The 21,251-nt window shown below is 59.1% G+C and overlaps 1 protein-coding gene across 8 annotated transcripts in view; it reads left to right on the forward strand.

Annotated features, from left to right (window-relative positions):
* The window catches only part of Kcnn1 (potassium calcium-activated channel subfamily N member 1), a 28,852-nt gene extending 8,766 nt beyond the window's left edge, over nucleotides 1-20,086 (forward strand). For 4 of the 8 annotated variants that reach the window (XM_047531353.1, XM_047531355.1, XM_047531354.1 and 1 more), the window contains 9 exons: nucleotides 3,341-3,823; nucleotides 4,323-4,418; nucleotides 8,218-8,636; nucleotides 11,202-11,343; nucleotides 13,849-13,959; nucleotides 14,648-14,775; nucleotides 17,596-17,604; nucleotides 17,915-17,984; nucleotides 19,543-20,086. In XM_047531353.1, coding sequence (XP_047387309.1) covers nucleotides 3,422-3,823; nucleotides 4,323-4,418; nucleotides 8,218-8,636; nucleotides 11,202-11,343; nucleotides 13,849-13,959; nucleotides 14,648-14,775; nucleotides 17,596-17,604; nucleotides 17,915-17,984; nucleotides 19,543-19,797 — 1,632 coding nt within the window. In that variant the 5' untranslated portion in view covers nucleotides 3,341-3,421 and the 3' untranslated portion in view covers nucleotides 19,798-20,086. The other 4 variants (XR_007105810.1, XR_007105808.1, XM_047531352.1 and 1 more) reach the window with 4 other exon arrangements.
* The last annotated feature ends 1,165 nt before the right edge of the window (nucleotides 20,087-21,251 follow it).

A 21,251-nucleotide genomic window follows, 5' to 3' on the forward strand; every position in this document is an offset into this window, starting at 1 on the left:
CTCAAAACAGGCCTGTGCATCCTGGAAGTTTCTGCCACGGGTGGCTCTGGCTTTTTGGAAACACTGGGGTGGGGTTGGGGACTCGGAGGACTGGTGGATGAGCAGGGGACACCACCTGATCTAGTTCTAAGAATGAAAATGTCTCTTACTCCCTTCTGGTCACCATGGTGTGGGGTGAGCACTATTGGGATCCTTTACAAAAGAGCCATTCCAGGAAGGGGCAATGACTTCCCCCCTTGGTAGGGGCACCTGAGGGTTCCCCGTGGGCAGCTGCTTTACCAAGCCATCATCTGTAAAAGGGCATGTGGGGGGCGGCTGGCTTTCCTCTCTCCCCACATGCTGTTGGATAGGGGCCAGCTCCTCTGCTCCCTGTTTTTCTCAAGAGCCCTCCTGGCCCCCCAGCCTGCCAGCTTCCCACAAGTCTTGTGTATGTCTCCTGGGATGTTGTGGGTGCCCCTACCCCAGCCTTCGGGGAGCAGGGGTCTTTTTCCCAGACACATTCAACAATGGTTAAATGCCCAGGATGCTTAGCTCCAAGTGCAGTCCACAGGGGTTCCTACCTTATGGGGAATCTCCATGGTGAACCTGGGGCCCTGGACTAGAAAAACACACCCTTGCCAAGCGCAGTGGCACACACCTCTAATCCCAGAGACTTTGGAGGCTGAAGCAGGAGGCTTACAGGTTTGAGGCTAGCCTGCGCAACTTAGCAAAACCCTGTCTCAACATAAAAAATTTTTAAAAAGCAGGGCTGGGAATGTAGCTCAGTGCTGGAGCAACCCTGGCTTCGATCCCCAGTACCACAGAAATAAAAACAAAGGAAAAAAATACCCTTTCATACTTCCAAAGCTCGGTTGGTGTTTCAGAGGAGTTTCTGGGCCTCTGGGCATCCAGGTTGCCCTGGGGGAGGAGAAGGAATACCTGGGAAGAGTGAGGGCCTCTTGTCCCCAGGGCCCTCTGGTCCTTCCTAGCCTTTAGAAATGGGCCGCCCCTTTTTGAAGCAGGCATCTCAGGCAAGGCACTCTGTCCTCCTGTTCATCTGAGGCCAAGGAGGGATCTGGAACTTGCCACCACTTGTGCTCCCAGCTTCTGGCCTCTCAAGGGCAAGGCTGGGCTGATTCCCTCTTCACATGACAGATTCTGACACCTCTGAATGACACTCACCTGGCCCCTGCCCTTCCTGGCTGTGTGACCTTGGGCAGCGTGCTCAACCTCTCTGAGCTTTGTACCTCATCCGCAGAACGGGAACAGGAATACCACCTGCCCCGTTGGGTGGGTGAAATGTGATCTTCCTGATCAAGGGCTTGAAATGCAGCCAGAGCCCTGGTGCTTGGCCACGTGGTGGCTCCAGGAAAGCCCTCCACCCTCTGCCCACTCAGAAGCCACCTGTCATCTGTCCCCTCCTCCCTGCCCCCTCCCTGCCCAGGGCACCTTAGGACGCGGCTGCCAGGCGAGGAGGAATGTGGCAGATACACCACTGAACTTGGCCCAGGCGTCGGGTGGCTGAGTCACATCTTAAATTGCCTCTTCAGCGGTGCAGTTTGGAAGGTCGTTTGCAGTGGCCCTCTGCTGGTTCCCGGCCCCCAGGTCCCCAGGTCCTGCCCACCAGTCCAGCCGCTCTCCTGCCTGCCTGTGCTCCGCAGGTCCGGGCGGTGGAAGGGCACTTGGGGTCTCTTTGTCCCCCCGCCCTCAAGCAAGGGCAGGATCCAGGGCCCTGGATGAGCGCCGCCCCCCATGCACGGCGGTCGCCTTTGCGTAGAGAGCAGGGGTTCGTGAATTTGTGTAGATAGAGAAAAATCAGAGCCAAGAAAATCATGAGCCTAGAAAGTTCTGAGGCGCGGGGCCTCTGGAGGCCAGGCCTTTGCTGTGAAGGGCTAGGCCGAGGTGCCCGGTGACACATGGGAGGAGGCAGGGGACGGGCTCTGCGGGTCGGCCACAGGGCGGTGGCACCAGTGTCTGGAGATGCGTACATGGTCGGGGGACAGACACAGTGTGGGGCTGCTGGTCAAGGGCACGAGTGGACCGTGGCATGTGGGGTGGCCAAGGTCACTAACGTCCCCCCAGGCAGTCTGGCTCGTCTTCGCGTATCCCAAGTTGATGGTCCCCATATCGGCCACCCCAGTGGGAGTGGGGACTGTCCTGCCTACGTGCACGGCTGCTGCCCACCTCCCTGTCCCAGGCCTGGCGTACAGAAGAGCGCCAGCCTGTGCCAGCCACGGGATAACACAAGAACGCTACCAGGTGGCCTGGGCCAGAATCTGTCCCTTCACAACACTGCGCCTCCGGGGCTTCACCTGTAAGGCTGGCCAAATCCAGGGTCACTTCCTGGGTATACCGTGAGGACTAGGGTGAACACTTGAGTGGAGAATGGAGCACGGCACGTAGTAGATGCTCAATAAACCCTGACCGGGGGCAGAAGGATGTACTGGTGAGGGCGTGAGACAGAAGGCAGGGTGGAGGGTCTGACCCCAGGAGAATCTAGACAGTCGCATCAGGGCCCTGTCATTTCAGTCCCTATACTCACATGTGACACCAGAGAACATTGTCAAGGGATCAGTCTGCCCCACAGTAACCTGGTAGGGACACTGAGGCTGGCCCAGAGTCATAGGGTCAGGCCAAGCATGTCTCACGAGGCCCTGAAGAATTGGTTCTGGGATTCTAGAATTAAATCCTGGACCCCCGCTTTGGTCCTGGAATCCCGAGCTAATGGGAACTCCCCCCGCTGAGGCAAAGGGAGCTTCCAGGGCTCCAGTCACAGCCATGATCTCTGAAGTACCCCAGGCCACACCCCAGCCCTCATGAATGCGCGGAGGCCTTTGGAAATTTTGGGGAGAGGAAGCAGAGGCTCCACCCAGAAGCCTGCCGGGGCTGACCCAGAGCAAAACCTTCTCCTCCCCGGACACCTCTCTCTGCTCCCAGGCAACCCTGCTGGGCAGTGTGGGCTGCGTGCTGGCCCTGTGCTGGGTCGGGGCCAGGCTCTGGTGGAAGGGTGATCGAGGCAGAGGGCACAGCCTCTGCAGAGGCTCGGAGGCAGGACTGAGCTTGCTGGGACGGGGTCTTGGGGAGGCCAGTGTGACTGGAGGGGAGCGAGTCTGGGATAGTGGGGTGGGAAGAAGCCTGCCCGCAGAGGGCCCCTCGGCCACCGTGAGGACTGGTTTAGCAGGTGACAGCACAGGAGGGGCAGTCAGCCCCAGGCTGACTCGGGGCTTCTGGATGGTGACCCCACGTCAGCACTCTGGGTTGAATGACTCCTGAGGTGGCCTGTCTCAGAATGTTCTGGAATGGTGGTGCTGATCCCTGCTCCTCTGGCCTTTCTGTGACCGAGTCCCTCTGCTCCCCACAGGTCAGCTCAGGAGCCCAGCCCCTGAGCCATGCCGGGCCCCGGGCGGCCTGCAGCGAGTTCAGCCCCAGCACCCAGGTGGTCATGAACGGCCACAGCCACAATGGTAGCGTGGGGCGGCCGCTGGGCAGCGGGCCAGGTGTTCTGGGCCGAGACCCTCCGGACCCTGAAGCGGGCCGCCCCCCGTACCCCCCGCACAGCCCGGGCCTCCAGGTGGTGGTGGCCAAGAGCGAGCCAGCCCAGCTCTCGCCGGGCAGCCCCCGGGGGCAGCCCCAGGACCAGGAGGAGGAGGAGGAGGAGGAGGAGGACGAAGCAGGCGGGCGGAGGGGCCCTGGGAAGCCCCCGACCGTGGGCCACCGCCTGGGCCACCGGAGGGCCCTCTTTGAGAAGCGGAAGCGTCTCAGCGACTACGCCCTCATCTTTGGCATGTTTGGCATCGTTGTCATGGTGACGGAGACCGAGCTGTCCTGGGGGGTGTACACCAAGGTACGAGCAGCCTGGCCCAGGCCCGCGGGCGGGCGGGGAATGCAGTCCCCACCTCTGGGGGACAGCGGGGCGGCCACCGTGAGGGAGGCAGGCTCAGCCCCTTCCCTCTGCTGGCTGGAGGTGGGGAGGGTGACCCCAGGGAGGCCGGGGCTGAGGGCAGGGTCAGGCCTTCCTCCGCTTCTCCCCGGGCGGCTGGCTACCAGCCTGGCTGGGGGCCCTCCAGTGCCAACTGTGTGACCGCAGAGAGGTCAGGGCCTCGTCCCCCCAGCCCCGGGTGCTGGAGGCTCCAGTCTGTGCTCCGGCAGGCCTGGGCGCCCTGGGGTCCCCTGGCCCATGTGGCACCAGGCTTTATGAACGGTGAAGTGCCCAGACCCATGTGAGACCGGCCAGCACAGGTGGCACGGGAGGCTGAGCTGGGCGGGTACTGGCCCGCCGGGTGGTGTGGGAGCCCCGCAGGCCGCCCAGGCCCCTCCCGCAGGCGCGTCTTCCTCCCGAGCAGGACTCCCTGTTCTCCTTCGCGCTGAAATGCCTCATCAGCCTGTCCACCGCCATCCTGCTGGGCCTCGTCGTCCTCTACCACGCCCGGGAGATCCAGGTCAGTGCCTCCCCGGGCAGGGCGGGGCCCTCGGCCTGGGCCCAGGGTGCCCCTATCAGCCAGCTGGGACCCCAGCTCCCCGGGACACAGAGGCCACGTAGTCTCCTGGACCAAACCAAAGTTCTCCACGGAGCGTCACCGGCGGTCACTAAATCTCCCTGTAACGCGTCTACTTTTTAATTTTCATGCTCATTTCCAAACCAAAGCAGACGGGTGGAAGGACAGGCCGGCTGGGGGTCTGGACCGGGATTTCCACGGCCCTGGTGGCCTCTGAGGTTTCGCAGCCTGGAAACAGGCTGCGTGCGTCTTGCTTGGGCTGGACCCCATGTGCTGCAGTCACGTGTGCTGCGAGTGTCCCGCCGGGTGGCTCACCCAGGTCACACCCGCGTCCTGTCCCTGGGCTCCTGCCTTCACCTCAGACCCCACCTCCAGACACCTCAGTCAGGCAGAATGCGCATGACAGAAATCCCCATCCAGGCCCTGCACAGATGTTTTTTGGGGCATGGCTGTTGGGGACAGGTGCCTGGCAGTTCCTCAGAGTCAGCACTTGGTGTCCATGCGGCACTGGTTCCAGGACCCCCAAAGATACCTCAATCCCAGGACGCGCAAGCTCCTTCTGTCACATGACATAGTATTTGCATAAAACTTCTGCCCATCCTCCTGCAAACTTCAAATCATCTCTAGGTGACTTAGAACGCCTAATACAACGTAAAGGTTCGAGCGTTGTACCATTCGGGGAATCACAAGAAAAGAATCGGTACAGCTGGGATTTTGTTTCAGAGTATTTTCAGTCCGTGGGTGGCTGAATACGCAGGCGTGGAACTCGCGAGTGTGGAGGGCTGATTCTAGCTAACCAGGAGGTAACCCTGACCCCTAACAATCCGCTCCTAGGTTTACACCCAAGAGAAACAAAACCCAACATCCACACAAATGTTTATAACAGCACCTTTCTCAATGGCCAGAAAAGAGAAACAATGTACAAACTTCCCACAGTGAAATCCCAGCAGCTGGGGAGGCTGAGGCAGGAGGATCACAAATTCAAAGCCAGCCTCAATTATTTAGTGAGGCCCTGAGCAACTCAGCGAGACCCTGTCTCAAAATAAAATATAAAAAGGGCTGGGGGTGCGACTCAGTGGTTAAGCACCTCCAGGGTCAATCCCTGGCACACACCCCCCCAAAAAAAAAGTCCCTCAGTGAGTGAATGGATAAAGAAAACAAGACGTGGTGCCTCTGTAGGATAGAGAGCCATCCGGTGGTGAAGAAAGACTGGAGCTCCGTACTGACGAGCTCCGGGGCATTGCAGAGACCCACAACAGAGTGGCCTCGACACAGATGCACTCAATCACGGTCCTGGTGGCTGGAAGTTCAAGGTCAAGGCATCAGCAAGCTGGCTCCCCCTCAGGACTGTGGGGGGGCTTTCCAGACCTCTTGCCTGGCTCCTGGTGCTGCCTGCAGCTCTTGGTGCTCTTGCCTTGTAGATGCCGCACTGGTCTCTTGAGGCTCGTGTGGCGTTTTCTCTGTGTGCCTGTCTGGGTCTGAATGCCGCGTCCCTCTTGGCAGTCCTGGGGATCAAACCCGGGGCCTAGCGCTCTGCACTGAGCCCCTCCCGCCCCGCCTTGCTCCTGTTTTATTTTCATTTATTTTATTTCATCTTTTTGGCACTGCTGGGAATGGAATCCAGTGTCTTGTGGTTGCTAGGCACGCGCTCCGCCACTGAGCCACATCCCCAGCCCTTTTAATTTTTTATTTTGAGACAGAGTTTCGCTAAGTTGCTTAATGCCTCGCTAAGTTACTGAGGCGGGCCTCAAACTTGTGATCCTTCTGCCTCAGCCTCCCAAGTAGTTGGATTGTAGGCATGTACCTCTGCATCCCACTGGATTTTTAAAAAAATTTTTTTAGTTGGAATGGACACAGTAGCTTTTTTCTACTTATTTATTTTTCATGTGGTGCTGAGGATGGAACCCAGTGCCTCACAGGTGCCAGGCAAGCCTCTGCCACTGAGCCACAACTGCAGCCCTAGACTTTTTTACTGAGGTAGAATTCATATAACTTTAACCATTTTAAAGGGGAACAGTTCAGTGGCCTCTAGTGCATTTGTAATGTTAACTGCCATACTTCTGCCTGGTTCCAGAACGTGGTCATCATCCCAGCAGGAGAGCCGTCCCATCAGCAGTCACTCCCCATCCCCTCCCGCCCCCGCAGCCACGCATCTGCTTTCTGTCTGGATTCACCTGTTCTGGACACTTCATATAAATAGAGCCACACAATATTAATAAGTGAATAAAATCTATGCGAGTTCGCTGGGGCCGCCATGGGTCAAATACCACAAGCGGAATGACTTAAAGAAATTTGTCTTCTCACAGTTCTGGCCTTGGAGGCCAGAAGTCCAAGATCAAGGGCCAGCAGGGCTGCTTCCCCTGGGGCCTCCTCTCTTCTTGCCTCATAAATGGCCGTTTGGTTGTGGTGTCCTCACGTGGTTCGGTGTGTGTTCACCTGTGGCCCCTGGTCTCCTCTCTTATCAACACACCAGCCTTATTGGAGTAGGTCTCTCTCTCTCTCTCTCTCTCTCTCTCTTTTTTTTTTTTTTTTTTTTGGTCCTGGGGATTGAACTCAGGGGCACTCGACCATGGAGCCACATGCCCAGTCCTGTTTGTATTTAATTTACGACAGGGTCTCACCGAGTTGCTTAATTCCTCACTTTTGCTGAGGCTGGCTTTGAACTCGCCATCCTCCTGCCTCAGCCTCCCAAGCTGCCGGGACTACAGGCCTGCGCCACAGCACCCAGTGGTCTCTACTTTAATTACCTCATTTAACCTTAATTATCTCTAACAGTCCTGTGTTCAATTAGTCACATCGGAGGTTGGGGCTTCCACATGAATTGCAAGGGACACAACTGGGTCTGGGGGTATGGCTCAGGGTAGAGCACTTGCCTGGCATGCAGCAAGGCCCTGGGTTCTACCCCCAGCACCCAAAAAACCCCAAAACACACCAAAAATAACAATAAAACAAGCAGCATTTAAGATAGAATAAGATGGTTGGAGTTCGCACAGCCTGGGCGCGTCCTCTTGTAGATTTCCTTCTGTTTGGCGCTGGGGATTGAACCCAAGGGTCTCTACCACTGCCACATACTCAGTCTTTTATTTTTTACTTTGAGACAGGGTCTCCCTAGGTTGCTGAGGCTGGCTTCAAACTTGCAATCCTCCTGCCTCAGCCTCCTGAGTGGCTGGGATCACAGGCTAACCTGGCTGGGCTACATCTTCTCATAGACTTTACATCATCCTTAGATGATTTATAGTACCTCAACCAACGTGGATCTGTGTACCCAGCCGCCATTCTGCATTGTTTAGGGCACAATGACGAGGAAAAGACTGGGCACATCTAGTATAGGTGGCATACACCCCAATATCTTCCATTCGCAGTTGGCTGAATGCAGGGATTTGGGGCGCGCTACACTCCGTCTGGTCTCCATCTGTCCGTGGACCGGCACGCGGGTTATCCCGCTGCCGTCGATGGTGAATGCCCTGCTCGAGTGTGGCTGGTGGGGGATTGTTTCCATGTATTTCTTTGTCACGCTCTTCCTAGGGGTGCGACGACGGGGTCATTGGTAACTGTGCTTAACTTTTGGGGGACACCCATCTGACATTTAGTTTGAATCTGGTCAGAGCTGGAACTAGGGAGTGTCCTCCAAGGCCACGCTTCTGATTTTTCTTGGGAAAATCTGAGGCTGGGGTTCGCCCTTAAGGGTGGGGCCCGGGGGCGACTCCGGGACCCACCGCCCCCCGCGCATCGCCCTCCGCAGCTCTTCATGGTGGACAACGGGGCGGACGACTGGCGCATCGCCATGACCTGCGAGCGCGTCTTCCTCATCTCGCTGGAGCTGGCCGTGTGTGCCATCCACCCGGTGCCCGGCCACTACCGCTTCACGTGGACGGCGCGGCTGGCCTTCACGTACGCGCCGTCGGTGGCCGAGGCCGACGTGGACGTGCTGCTGTCCATCCCCATGTTCCTCCGCCTCTACCTGCTGGGCCGCGTCATGCTGCTGCACAGCAAGATCTTCACCGACGCCTCGAGCCGCAGCATCGGGGCGCTCAACAAGATCACCTTCAACACGCGCTTCGTCATGAAGACTCTCATGACCATCTGCCCGGGCACCGTCCTGCTGGTCTTCAGCATCTCGTCCTGGGTCATCGCCGCCTGGACCGTGCGCGTCTGTGAGAGGTGCGCCCGCCGGAGGCCCACCAGGCCTGCGATCCCCATGCCCGCTCACGACTCCCGTGGCCTCGGAGTCCCCGGGCCATCACTTTCACCCACCCCCAAGGCCGCCGTGGTGCCCCCTGTCCCCAGTGCGTGGTCTCCATGCTCAACCCGGGGACCTTCCTCCCAGCCCAGTCGGGGCCGCTCTTGGCTCCTCCCCGGCGTGGGCGGGGCTCCCTGGCTCTCCCCTCCCTCCGCAGAGCTCCCGCGCTGCACCTCTCGCCACTCGTGGAGACCCTTGGTGACCTCTGGCCAGGGTGGCAAAGGCCCCAGGACGCAGTGGGCCAGGGACGGCCCCTCAGGCCCTTGCTCCCCTCCCCCCACGGTTAACCGGCTTTCCTTCCCCCCTCTGCCCGCCCCGCCGGACCGTAGGGAGAACATGTGAGTCCCGCCCTTGGCCGAGCCGCGCGCTCAGAGCTGCAGCCCGCCGTGGTGGCCTCGCTGCCAGGAATTTAAGATTAGCTGCCAAGAACTGAGGGGAGCTGGAGGGTCAGCCGGTGCTGCCAGCAGGGACCAGGGGGGTCGCATCAGCCCCACCCCTGGCCGGAGGGCATCTTCTCTGCGCCTGGGGTCCTGTCTCCATAGGAAGGAAGGCGCCTAGAGAAACATTCTGTTTAGGCAGCTGGCCTCCGCGGGCTCTGAAGTCACCTCCTGAGTGCTTAGCGGATCTGGAGTGACCCAGCCTTCAGGGCTTCCGTGGGGAGTTTGTTCTGGACGCCCCGGAAGGTGGCAGGTCACCGGCCCAACTCACAGATGGGAAAACTGAGGCCCTGAGGAGCAACAGGACTTGCCCTGGGGCTTCCTAATCGAAGAGAGGGTCTCCCTGCTCATGCCAAGCTGGGGAGGACCTTGGCCGGATCCCCGGGCTGGGCTCATCCTCGCTTCCCATCCCCGCCAGTCACTCTACCCTTCCTGCACCCCCCTCTGGGACCCCATGGCTGGTTCCCAGTGGCTAGAGCCAGCTTCTCTGGGGATCAGGGTCTCTTCTGGGGTCTAGGAGTCATACGTGGGGGTCTCCTGGGACCCCTGATGTGCCGTGGACCAGTCCCTACAGCCCATCCCCCCCATCCAGGCAGGAGTGGGATCAGGGTTAGGGTCTGGGGTCACTGGGGTCTCCCCAGTCAGGTGTCCCTGAGGTCCAAGCAGGGTTACTTCAGGCTTCTCCCAGGTGGGGGTGGAGAGAGGCAGGGCCAAGGGCAGCCGGTCCTAAATTCTGAGCCCAGCCACTGCTTGCCCCCCTGCCTCGCTCCGCCCACCCCTGCCTCCCGCATGCTCCTGCCTCTGCCCCTGGGGTTCTCTGCGCAGCCGGTGGCTCCAGCGGGCTTGGCCGCGCCTCCACTGCCCTCCTGGCTTCTGGGACTGGGGCAGTTTGGGACTGAAATGCCCCTGTGCAACATGGGGTTCTGTCTCCCAGGACCTCTTGAGCAGCCTAGAATCCTGGACTGAAGGCGCCTGAAAGCATCCAAGCCCCAGGGGCCCGGAGACTCCCAAGGAGCTGACCTCGGGGCGCTCCCTGCTCCCCTTCCCCAGAGCCCTGTCCCCAGGCTGACCTGCCGCCCCTACCAAAGCTCCCTTTGCTCTGCCGGGCTAGGGGTCCACATCCCCTGCCTCCCCAACCGGCTTCTGACGTTAAACGCCCCAGGCGCTCTGCACAGGCTGGCCAGGCTCTGCCACCTGAGACAGGAAGGCGTAGGTCAGCTGGCCAGGCCCAGGCTCCCTGACAGAAGTCTTGGCAGATGGGGCCGGATATCTAGTCGTCCCAGGGAGGTGTCAGGATTGCTGCCCCTTGACCCCGAGAATCCCCCTCCAGCCTGTATCCTGTCTGGCCACCCGTGCACCTCTGAACCCCTGTACCTGGGCCCAGGCCTGGCTGAGACAGGGACAAAGTTCTGTCCTTTCCAAGATCTTGGGGCTTGTCCCCTGGATTCCAAACTATAGCCCTGGGCCTCCCCCCTGTGCCAAGTGACCTGCCCACTTCTTCTCAAGCCCAAGACCCCCGGGTTTGGGCACTGGGGACTCCCTCTGCATGCTCTCTTTCCTTCTCTTAAGTCCTGGGCTCCATCCACTAGCCTGTCCAATAGTCCTCCTTCTTTGGGGCCTCATTGGCTGAGGAAGTTCTTCCTGGTGTCTGACCTAAATCCTCACCTTCACTCCTTGCTGCTTCTGGCACCCTCAGCCACTCGTGTCCCCGTCTGCCTGTGTCTGTTGTTGGGAGGGAGACTGTGTGCCCATGTGCAGGTGTCCCCTCACCGGGGCCCTTCTTTGTCCTGTCACCAGGGTTGGGGAGGGCAGTAGCTTGGGTGTCGGGCTGGGGGGGTTGGAAGGGGGTGGGGAAGGAGGGCGTGGGTGCCCTTGCCTCCTGCCCCAGGGCTAGCCACGTCCCCGATTGATCGACTTCCTGTGGCCAAGGTCGGGGACCCAGGATGGCCGTGGACCCGGGGCCCTGCAGTTCTGACCCTGCCCCAGGGTGTGATGGAGGCTGCGATGCCACCGTGAGCTGACGGAGCCCCCTGCCCCTGGCTCCCCCAGGTACCACGACAAGCAGGAAGTGACCAGCAACTTCCTGGGGGCCATGTGGCTCATCTCCATCACCTTCCTCTCCATCGGCTACGGCGACATGGTGCCCCACACTTACTGCGGGAAGGGCGTGTGCCTGCTCACCGGCATCATGGTAAGGGCGCAGCTGTGGGCGGACCCGGGGACACTGGCAGCTCTGCGCTCCCCGCCCTCGCGCAGCCCCTAACGGGAGCGCCCCACCCTGAGAGCTGCGAGGTCGGCCCCCTCCTCCCCTGCCCCTTCCCTCTCATGTCCTGTGGAACCTGCAGCCTCGGGCCTCCCGGGTCTCTGTCTGGGTTCTTCCAGCTCTGGATGTGTAGCTCCCTCCAGAGGCTGTGATCCACTCTGAGCGGAGTATCGTCTCTGCCCCTTTATTCTCCACCACCAGTCTAGCCACAGCTCTGGGACCCAGGGCAAGGGACTCGGTGCTCCTGTGCCTTGGTTTCCCCAGCTGTGTCCTGTGCCACTTTCTCTCCTTGTTGCAAAGACTAAGCTCATTTACGCCTGGAACACCCATCGGTGACTGGGGGTCACAGCCCCGCCCCCATCTGACCCTGTGCAGCCCTGGCCCTGTGAAGCGCGTCTGTGGACTCGGTCCCAGCAGCACCCAGTCTCTCCGGAGACTTCTCAGATCCGCCTTCGTGGATGTGGGCGTCCTGGGACGTCGGGAGCCTTCTCTCTTCTCCAGTTCCATCGTCAGTTTCCTTTCTCTCATCTCCTCCTTCTGGAACCTTCTTTTTCGCCAAGTTTCTTTCATCTCCTCCTTGAGTGCTTCTCCTTCCTCCGGCCTCCCCCGCCGCCCTCCAGGCTGTTCCCTGCTTCCCTCCGGCTCTGCCTGATCCTGCGTCCCCCCTGCTGGACGCGAGCCTGGGAAGCCCACGTCCTGGCTTCTCCTGTCTGCGAGCTGACTCAGCGCCTTCCCAGCTGCCTGGCTTCCCAGCGCTTTGCTAATGACATTTTTCTTTACTTCATGCTGGAGAAAAGCTAGAGACTTCCCCCTGCCCCCAGCAGCTGGTACAAACAGATAACGCTGACCCCTCAGAGGGAGGACTTCAAACCCAGAGGGGCCAGGATGAAATGGAGAAGCCATGTTCCTGATGTGGCTGTGGGGTTGGGGCTCCTTCTAGAAAGTTCTGTGTCTACCCTGCAGCCTGCTTCCTGCGCTTGCCCCTGATGCAGATGGAAAAGGTCACACGCGGGGTTTTTCACAGACTCTAGGAATCACCTGAAGCCACACCCTGGCCGTTTCAGCCAGGTTCCTTTTCTACCTCTTCGCCTCCCTCTTACTCCTGATCACTGCCTCATGGACTCCAATTTGCAGCACCATCCTTGAACTTCTTTTTTTTTTTTTTTGGTGCTGGGGATTGAACCCAGGGCCTTGTGCTTGCAAGGCAAGCACTCTACCAACTGAGCTATCTCCCCAGCCCTGAACTTCTTGTTTTTAAGCTTCAGGGGCATCCCAGCCTGGCCTTCTGGAAGCTGGCCATCTATTGACCAACACTGTGTCTATCCTGTATCTACGCAGCACCCATGTGCTTCAGCATGGATCCCTCAGCTGTCCCTTTTCCTGGCTGCATAATATTCCAGAGGTTTCAGCAAGTTGCTTTTTCCCTGTTAACAGGGATTTTCCTGAGAATAGGTTTGTGGATCCTCTCTAGACCTGGGCAGAGAGCCCCTGCTTACTCTTGTGCCCACCCACCCAGACTTGGCATGTTAGTATCTAAACCCATCCAGGACATTTTGATGGTGTCCTGGCCCTTCCCCCCTCCTTCCCATAAATGTTTCCTTCTGTCCCTAGAGAAACGTTGAGCCATCCTGGCCCCTCACCCTCAGTGTCCCAAGTTTGGCCCTTTTCCCCTTCCAGCCCGTGACTGAGCAGTGGCAGGAGGAGGGAACTGGTGGCTGAGTTGTGGGTGCCTCCTGGGCCCCTCAGCCACCTGACCACTTGTCTCCTTGGGGCTAGGACACCCCTGGGTGTCTGAGGTTCCCTGTTCCCTGCTTCTCAGTGGCAGAACTTCGTCCTCCCCCAACCCGTATCACTCTTTCCTGTCCGCTTCCCACCTCAACCTTGCCCTCCCTGCCTGCCTGGCTGCCCTGAGCGAGCGCACAGGGGCACAGGCAAGTCCTCCCCAGCCACCACGGGCAGCCCCGTTCCTCCTGGGCCCTTCTGCCTTCCCCCCGCCTCCTGCAGATGCCCCGAGCCCCAGCCTGTCCCTCTGACCCTGCTTGGTGGCCACCTTTAGTGCATGTCAGCCCCTGTCCCCGTCGCATCTATGGCCCAAAGCCTTGAACAGGACTCTTCCAAATCCTCCCGCCTCTGTGGGCGTGGCCTGACGCTTCTGTGGGCGTGGCCTGGCGGCTCGTTCCTTTCTCCCCCGAGTCTTGGTTCCCTCCCTGGAGGAGGCAGGAGTGAGTTACGGGCCGCATGAGCTCGTTCGTTCGTGGACTGCGCACCTTTACCAGGCAGTGGGCTCGGCAGGCAGAGCGGCCTGGGGGGGGGAGTCCGCTGCCACTGCAGTTCCGAGCAGCTCCGCCGGGTTTGGGCCAGGCAGGCCTCCTGGAGGGGGAGGGGGAGGCGACCGGAGGCCGAGGCTGAGGTGTCCCTCCGCTCTGCCTGCAGGGGGCCGGCTGCACGGCGCTCGTGGTGGCCGTGGTGGCCCGGAAGCTGGAGCTCACCAAGGCTGAGAAGCACGTGCATAATTTCATGATGGACACTCAGCTCACCAAGCGGGTGAGGACCCCAGCCCTGGCCAGGGCCACCTTCCCTGCTTATCAGCAAGCGAGACCCTCCCTGCTTTGCCTCTGCGCCAGCAGGCCGCTTAGGCACCCAGGAGTCACTGCCCTGCCCCGGCTGTGTCCATCTGTATGCTGTGCACAGACACAGACCGTAGTGTGGCGTAGGAGCCACCCAGGCCAGGCGGGAAGCGCGACCCTGGAGCATGCCTCGGTGCAGTGTGCGCCCTCTGACCTTGCCAGGTTGCAGGCTGACCTGGGCCTCGGTTTTCCCGGTATAAAATGAGGGCGGTCTCGGCTGGGTGTGGTGGCGCCCGACCATAACGCCAGCTACCCAAGAGGCTGAGGCAGGAAGATTGGGAATCACTATGCCGAGAGACCCTGTGTCAAAATATGAAGGAAGAAGGACTGGGGACACAGCTCCCTGATAGAGGGCCCCGAGTGCCAAAAGAACAAGGAGAGATCAACTTATGGGCACTGCACCGAGGTCCCTGCGGTGTATCCGAAGGGCCCGGCTGGGGCAAGCCGCACATGTTAGACACTCTCACTACCCTCCTACCGTGTGGACGTGCAAACACAGCCCTGCCTTGCAGTCCAGGGACCCCAGTCCTGGAGGACTTCTGGAGGTTTCTAGAACCTTCCGTGGCTTTGTACCTACCCTGAGAATCTTCCTTTTCTGGCCCCAGGTAAAAAACGCCGCTGCTAACGTTCTCAGGGAGACGTGGCTCATCTACAAACACACCAGGCTGGTGAAGAAGCCAGACCAAGCCCGGGTTCGGAAACACCAGCGTAAGTTCCTCCAAGCCATCCATCAGTAAGTCCAGCACCTTTCCAGCTCACGTTTCCGAGGCTGCCTGGCCTGGAGGCCGCCGTGGCCCCCAGGAGGAGGCCAAGGACCAGGCAGCTCAGTGTGGCCTTGTCATGGGCCCCCTCCAGGCCAGGTGGTCGGTTGGTTGGGACCTGCCGTTCCTGTGCTGGGGAGGATAAGATGGTCAGGGGACAGGAGTTGGGCCCCATACCCAGCCTTAACAGTTGCCTCAGATGAGTCGTGGAAGCCACCCAATATGAGTGGCGGGAAGCAGGCCTTATTCTCTGCAATAACCAAAATGGTTACTCTGACTTTGAAGCTATTTCCTCTTTGCGCTTTGCCTGCCAGGAAGTTTGGAATTGAATGCGTGGTCTGATCTGTGAGGTGTTGTGGGATAATTAGAAACTACTCAATTCTGTTGTCCCTTCACCCTGGGAATTATTTAATCTAGGGGTTCCATCCGTGGCCACTCACCAGGGTCACTTAGGGAGTGGTAGAAAGATTTACATGCCACTTCTAATACCAGTTACAGTAGCATCTGGGGTGCAGCCGGGACTCGGGTTCCTCAGGTGAGTCTGAAATGTAGCCAGGGAGGGCGTTTTTCATGTAAAGGGCCAAGTCGTAAATATTCCCAGCTTTGGGGCCAGATGGTCTCTGTCCTGCCGTTCAGTTCTGCCACTGTATCAGGAAAACAGGGACAGGCAGCTGGCTGGATCCGACCCCCAGGCCATCACGCCGACCACTGTGCTGTCCCTAGAATAGCCTCTGAACAGCACTGATTTCAACTTTAAAAGAAACAAGAAGTCAGTGTTATTTATGTATTAATTTAATTTTTTGGTTCTGGGGATGGGCCCAGAGGTGCCTCACCACTGAGCCCACCCTCAGCCCTTCTTATTTTTCGTTGAGAGACGGGGTCTCGCTAAGTTGCTGAGGCCAGCCTTGAACTTGCGATCCTTTTGCCTCAGCCTCCCAAGTTGCTGGAATTACAGGCGTGGGCCCACCAGGCCTGGCTTTTTCATATTTTCAAAAACTCAACATAATAATTGGACGTATTTATGGGGTACGGTGTGAGATTTTAAGGCATGTGGATATGTGGAAAGATCAGATCAAGGTACTTGGTATATCCGGCTCTTCAAATGTCTATTATTTCTCTGCCGAGTGTGGTGGTTCACATCTGTAGTCCCAGCTACTCAGGAGGATCGCTTGAGCCCAGGAGTTCAAGGTCAGCCTGGGCAACATAGCAAGACCCTGTCTCAAAATAGATACGCTGTTTATTTGTGTTGTGAACATTCAAAACCCCCTTGGCTAGCTGTGTTGAAGCACACAATAAAAACTTGTGTACCACTTACCCGACCGTGCTACAGAATACTACAGGTTGCTCCTCCTGTACCCTCCTGGACCTGTTATTTTTTTTTTTTTAACTGGGGATTGAACCCATTAATATCCTCTCTTCCTCCCCCTCTCTGCCCAGTTTTGTTGTTTTAATATATGATATCACCATGACACTCACCACAGATATGTTCCTATCTGTCACCAAAGCTATCTTTATGCCCTTTACATCCCTGTCTTTCTTTCTGGGGGGAGGGTGCCCAAACCCAGGACATCCTTGTTTTTAAACTGGAGAGTTTAGTCCATTTACATTTATTGTGTTTACTGTTATCATTGGACTGATTTCTAATGACAACAGTCCCTTTTCACATGACTGTGGTAAGACTTTTGTTTCTGTTTTTGTTTGAGACAGGGTCTTGCTCTGTTGTCCAGGCTGGCCTTGAACTCCTAGACTCAAGCGATCCTCCTTCCTCAGTCTTCTGAGTAGATGGGACTACAGGCATGGGGCACAGCACTTGGCTACCCTGGGAGGGCTTTTTGTTTGTTTATTTTGCTTTTTTGTTTTACTGTGGTGCTGGGGATGGAACCCAGGGCCTCATGAATGCTAGACCAGTGCTCCCCAGCTGAGCTCCCCAGCCCCTCCCCGTTCTGTAAGGACGTCAGCCATATTGGGTTGGGGTCACCCTCATGAGCTCATCTTCACTAATGACATCTGCAAAGACCCCGTTTCCTATTTGGTCACATTTTAAGGTACTGGCGGTGAGGATGCCAGCATAAATTTGGGGGTGAACGTGGCTCACCCTAAACAGGGCAGTTCCAGAGCAGCCAGGCACAGTATGGCCAGCGAAAGGCCGTCTGGGTCCTGAGCAGGCCTCCTGCTTTCTCCAGGGCTCCCCAGCTCCAGCCCTGAGCTCCAGGCCTGGGGGCGTCTTTCCCCCTCTGCTTCTCTGGACTGGGGCTCCCTGGGCGTCTCTTGCTGGGGCATACAGGGCTGGGCTCAGATGCCCGGCGGGTGTAGGGCACCCTGGCAGGCCTGGGCCCTGGGCTGATTCAGTACCGAGGGACAGTGGGAAGCGGTGAGCACACACAGGTCAGCTCCCCGACGGGCAGTGGTCCAGGGCCGAGGGCACAGAGACCATGGGGCAGTCGCAGGTTCCAGTCCTGCTGGGGTGCCTGCCCGCAAGCACTGGCTTTGCCCCTTGGCCCTCGGCTTGTCCAGGACAAAGGCCATCTGCAGGGCCAGGCCCTGACACAGGCTGGCACCCTGGAGGCCGCGTGGCCAGGACCGGGGACCCTGCTGAGGGGAGGGACAGGACAGGCACCTTCCTGAGGGGCTGGCCCTGCGCCTTCAGAGCGAGACCAGCCCCTCTGCCGCCTGGACCCAGCGTGGCCCTGGGTGATGCATGTGGGAGGCGGGCAGGGCCGGGCACGTGCTGCTCAGCTGTGCCGAGATTAAAATTGCCTCATGGTTTTTTCCTGCTCTGCTGGTCCTGCCAGGGCTCAAAAGTAAGTCTCCGGGGGCCTTGGGGGCAGGGAGCCTGGGTGCATGGTGGCTCTGGGGCAGGGGCACAGTGGGCATGCCAGCCCCACCCTCAGAGCCAGACAGGGTGCACGGCCGTCCCCTTGGCGGGTGTGAAGATCCCCTGGGTCTCGGGTCGGTTCCGATGGGCCGTCCTGCAGGGCATGGTAGCTGAGCTGCCCCTCCGCCCTGCAGACCCGATGCATGTCCCACGGGGCCACTGCAGGTGGGTGCACGGAGGACCCCACCCCCACTGCCGCTGCCACCTGCCCCCAGTCACCCACTGTGTCTCCCCAGGCTCCGCAGTGTGAAGATTGAACAAGGGAAGCTGAACGACCAGGCCAACACGCTGGCCGACCTGGCCAAGGTGAGCCAGCTGGGGCAGGGGAGGGACAGGCCCTGGCAGGGACCAGGGGCCACTGTCACCCTGACACAGGAGAGACATGGGAGGTCTCCCTGCCTGTGTGGGGTCTCCGCTTGTTAACACTGGGCTTTATTTTAAAAGATCACATGTCAGGCAGTTGGGGGGCGGGGTGTCTGCAGGCCCAGCTCCTCAGGAGGCCGAGGCCAGAGGATCGCTTGAGCTCAGCAGTCTGAGGCCAGCCTGGGCAGCAAAGCAGGAAACCTGCCTCAAATATCATATTCGTACTTTAAAATTTTTTGCTGTGTTGGGGATGGAACCTGTGGCCTTGAGTCAGGCGAGCGCTCTGCCGGTGAGCCTCACCCCCAGCCTCGAAATCGGGATTTGAAAAGATTAGGTTCGCCCTTTCCTCTCGGCCATGAAGTCCTCACAAAATACCTTCAACAGAACCTTCTTTATGCGAGTTCATGTGAGTTTCTAATTTTAAAAAAATTAATAAAGTTAAAATATTCTTCACCATTATGTTTTTGTTTTGGTTCGGTGTTTGAAACCGGCTCTCACCATGTTGCCCAGGCTGGTCTTGAACTCCTGGGCTCAGGTGATCCTCCTGCTTCAGGGGCATCTGGGACCACAGGCACCGGCTCAGTATTAAATTTTAATGTTTTCCAAGATTTCTGACTAATTTAATAGTTCTATCTGACTAAAATAAAATGTCTATTCTAAAAGTAAGGGGGTTCACTCTGAGGCTTACTGTCCTCAGAGAGAGACAAAAAGAACCGCCCATGACTGGATGCAGGAGCCTCCAGATGTCACCCTCTCACCCAGGGTGTGTGGCAGTGGAAGGGAGCCCATGGGGGACAAGCTTCCTCGGGATCAGGGTGGGGTGTGCGTATGGTCCCGACCTGCGCGACAGGCTGCCCCTAGTCCTCAGATCCCGGCTGTGATTGGCATCAGCCGCGGTCAGGGCCACGGAGCGGTGTTCTGGCGCCACCTGTTGGTCAGAGTGGCATCTGCAACCGTCCCCACCTGGTCGGCCTCCAGTGCCCACGTGAACTGTAGCGGCTTTCTGGGTCGTGGTGAAGCTATAGAGGTGGGACGTCCCACAAGCTGCCGTTAACAGTAATTGTTGCAACTGTCATGTCCCATGTCTCAGAATGGTCACCAGTCTCTTCAGACCCCTGTCCCCTCCCCAACTCAATGTGGGGCAGGATGTTAATTCATAACTGAGCCAGGATGCCCCCTCACCTTGCCCTTGGCCCGCGGCCACGACCCTCCCCGGCCCCAGCCCAGCGCCTTCTCCAGGTCTGGGAGCCCCACTGAGGCCCCGCCCCCTGGCTGCATTGGTTCAGCCCACTCCAGGGCAGCTCTGGCAGCGTCCACCCGGGGGTCCCCAGTCCCCTGACTCTGAGCCTGGCGTTCGTGCTGGTTTCCCCTCCTGTCCACCCCCACCATCCCCCGGGCTCCAGACAGAGGTCGCGGTGCTGGGGCATCCTGGGAGTCCCCCTTGCCGGGTCCCCCTCTGTCCGTGTGTCTCCCTCCCCTCAGCCTCTCCTGTCTCCGGCAGACCCAGAACATCATGTACGACCTGGTGTCCGAGCTGCACGCCCAGCAGGAGGAACTCGAGGTCCGCCTGGCCGCCCTGGAAAGCCGCCTGGACGCGCTGGGCACCTCCCTGCAGGCCCTGCCCGGCCTCATCGCCCAAGCCATACGCCCGCCCCCGCCGCCCCTGCCTCCCCGGCCCGGCCCCGGCCTCCCTGACCAAGCTGCCCAGAGCCCGCCGTGCCGGTGGGCACACGTGGCCCCCTCAGACTGCGGGTGACGGCTCTGCCCGCCACCGGACACCTAAATCTTGGCCATCGTGTGGCCGCCGTCTCCACACCGTCCAGGAAGCCCTGTACAGTGTCGCCTCTTGTAGTTCAAGAAGCCGAAGCTGAGTTGGGCTGGGAGGATGGGGGCCGCCCACCCACCCACTGCCTGGCCGCGAGCAGGGGAGCCCGGAGCATCCTCTGGTCACCTGGCCCTCCACTCACCCCACGCCCCCGGTGGGTGTGGGGCAGCAGGGAGGGGGGTCCTTGCCAGTTCTGAATAAAGCAGGACCCACCAAACTGTGGCCTGTGGTGGTGGCTGGGGTCCCTGATAGTCACACCATGGGAGGGGCCCCAGCCTGGAGGTGCAAAGACGGAGGGCGGTAGAGGGAAGCCTGATCCCTAACTGTCCTGTCCAAGTGTCCCCTCTGGGCCCGAGCTCCACTGGGGACAGCTCTTTGTAACATCTATGCCTTCCCCATCTCGGATGGATAGACCCACCGTGGGTGAACAGGGTATGAAGTTTTCACTGGACACATATTGAGCACCTGCTGTATACATGGAATACGATGTAAATGACCACAGTAACTTCACCAGCACCTGACCAGGATAGCGTGGGGGAAACTGAGGCTCAGAAAGACGAGGCCACCCGCCTGGGGCCACCCTGCAAGGAGTAGTGGAGCCAGGACTCCAAGGGGAAAGCACTGATGTGCTGGAGGAGGGCACTGCCGAGGGGCAGCCTTGGGAAGGAGGTGTCAATGTGGGGACACAAGGTGGCATCCTTTGGGGCAGGCATTCGGATGGACTGGTGGACAGGGTTCCAGATACAAGCAGAGTCAAAAATTCCCTCCAGACTTTGGGGTTTGGGGCGCTGTCTCCAACGTGGCCAGACACGTGGCAGATGCTCCCCAGGCAGGGATGGGTGGGAGCCCGGGGCCCTGGCAGCCTCTGATAAGGCCCTTAGCCACCTGGCTCTGGGGGATAACCTGACCCTGGCAAGACTTGCAGAGGACCAGCTCAGACCCACGAACAAGAAGGGACTGGGGAGGTGCCACAGGAATCTTCAGACCTGGGTTCCAGTGTGGCACGGGGCTGCCTGAGCAATGGCTGTCCCTCCGGGGTCCTCTGTTGCCTCATCTTAAGGTGGAGGTGGCAGCAGATTTAACCAGGACTTGCTAAAGGCTCGGGCCTCCATTGGGGCCCCCGCATTTTCCTCTGAAGGCCTAAGTGGAAACCAGAGGGGCCGTAAAGTTTCAACCCGCCCATCCGAAGCTTCAGTCGCAGCCTGTGGCCTGCAGGAAACAGTCCTACGAGGAAAGCGCCGTCCCCTCTTGTGCCCAGTGTTAGCTCCTGGGCGTGTGGGGAGAACAGGGCGGGTGCGCAGCCTTGGGGAGCAGCCAGTCTGGTGCAAGAGGAGCGGTAAACACACAGCCCGCAGCGGCCCCACTGAGAAATAAACAAGGTCAGG

This window comes from Sciurus carolinensis, chromosome 17 (genome assembly GCF_902686445.1).
Source record: "Sciurus carolinensis chromosome 17, mSciCar1.2, whole genome shotgun sequence".
Lineage (NCBI taxonomy): Eukaryota > Metazoa > Chordata > Mammalia > Rodentia > Sciuridae > Sciurus > Sciurus carolinensis.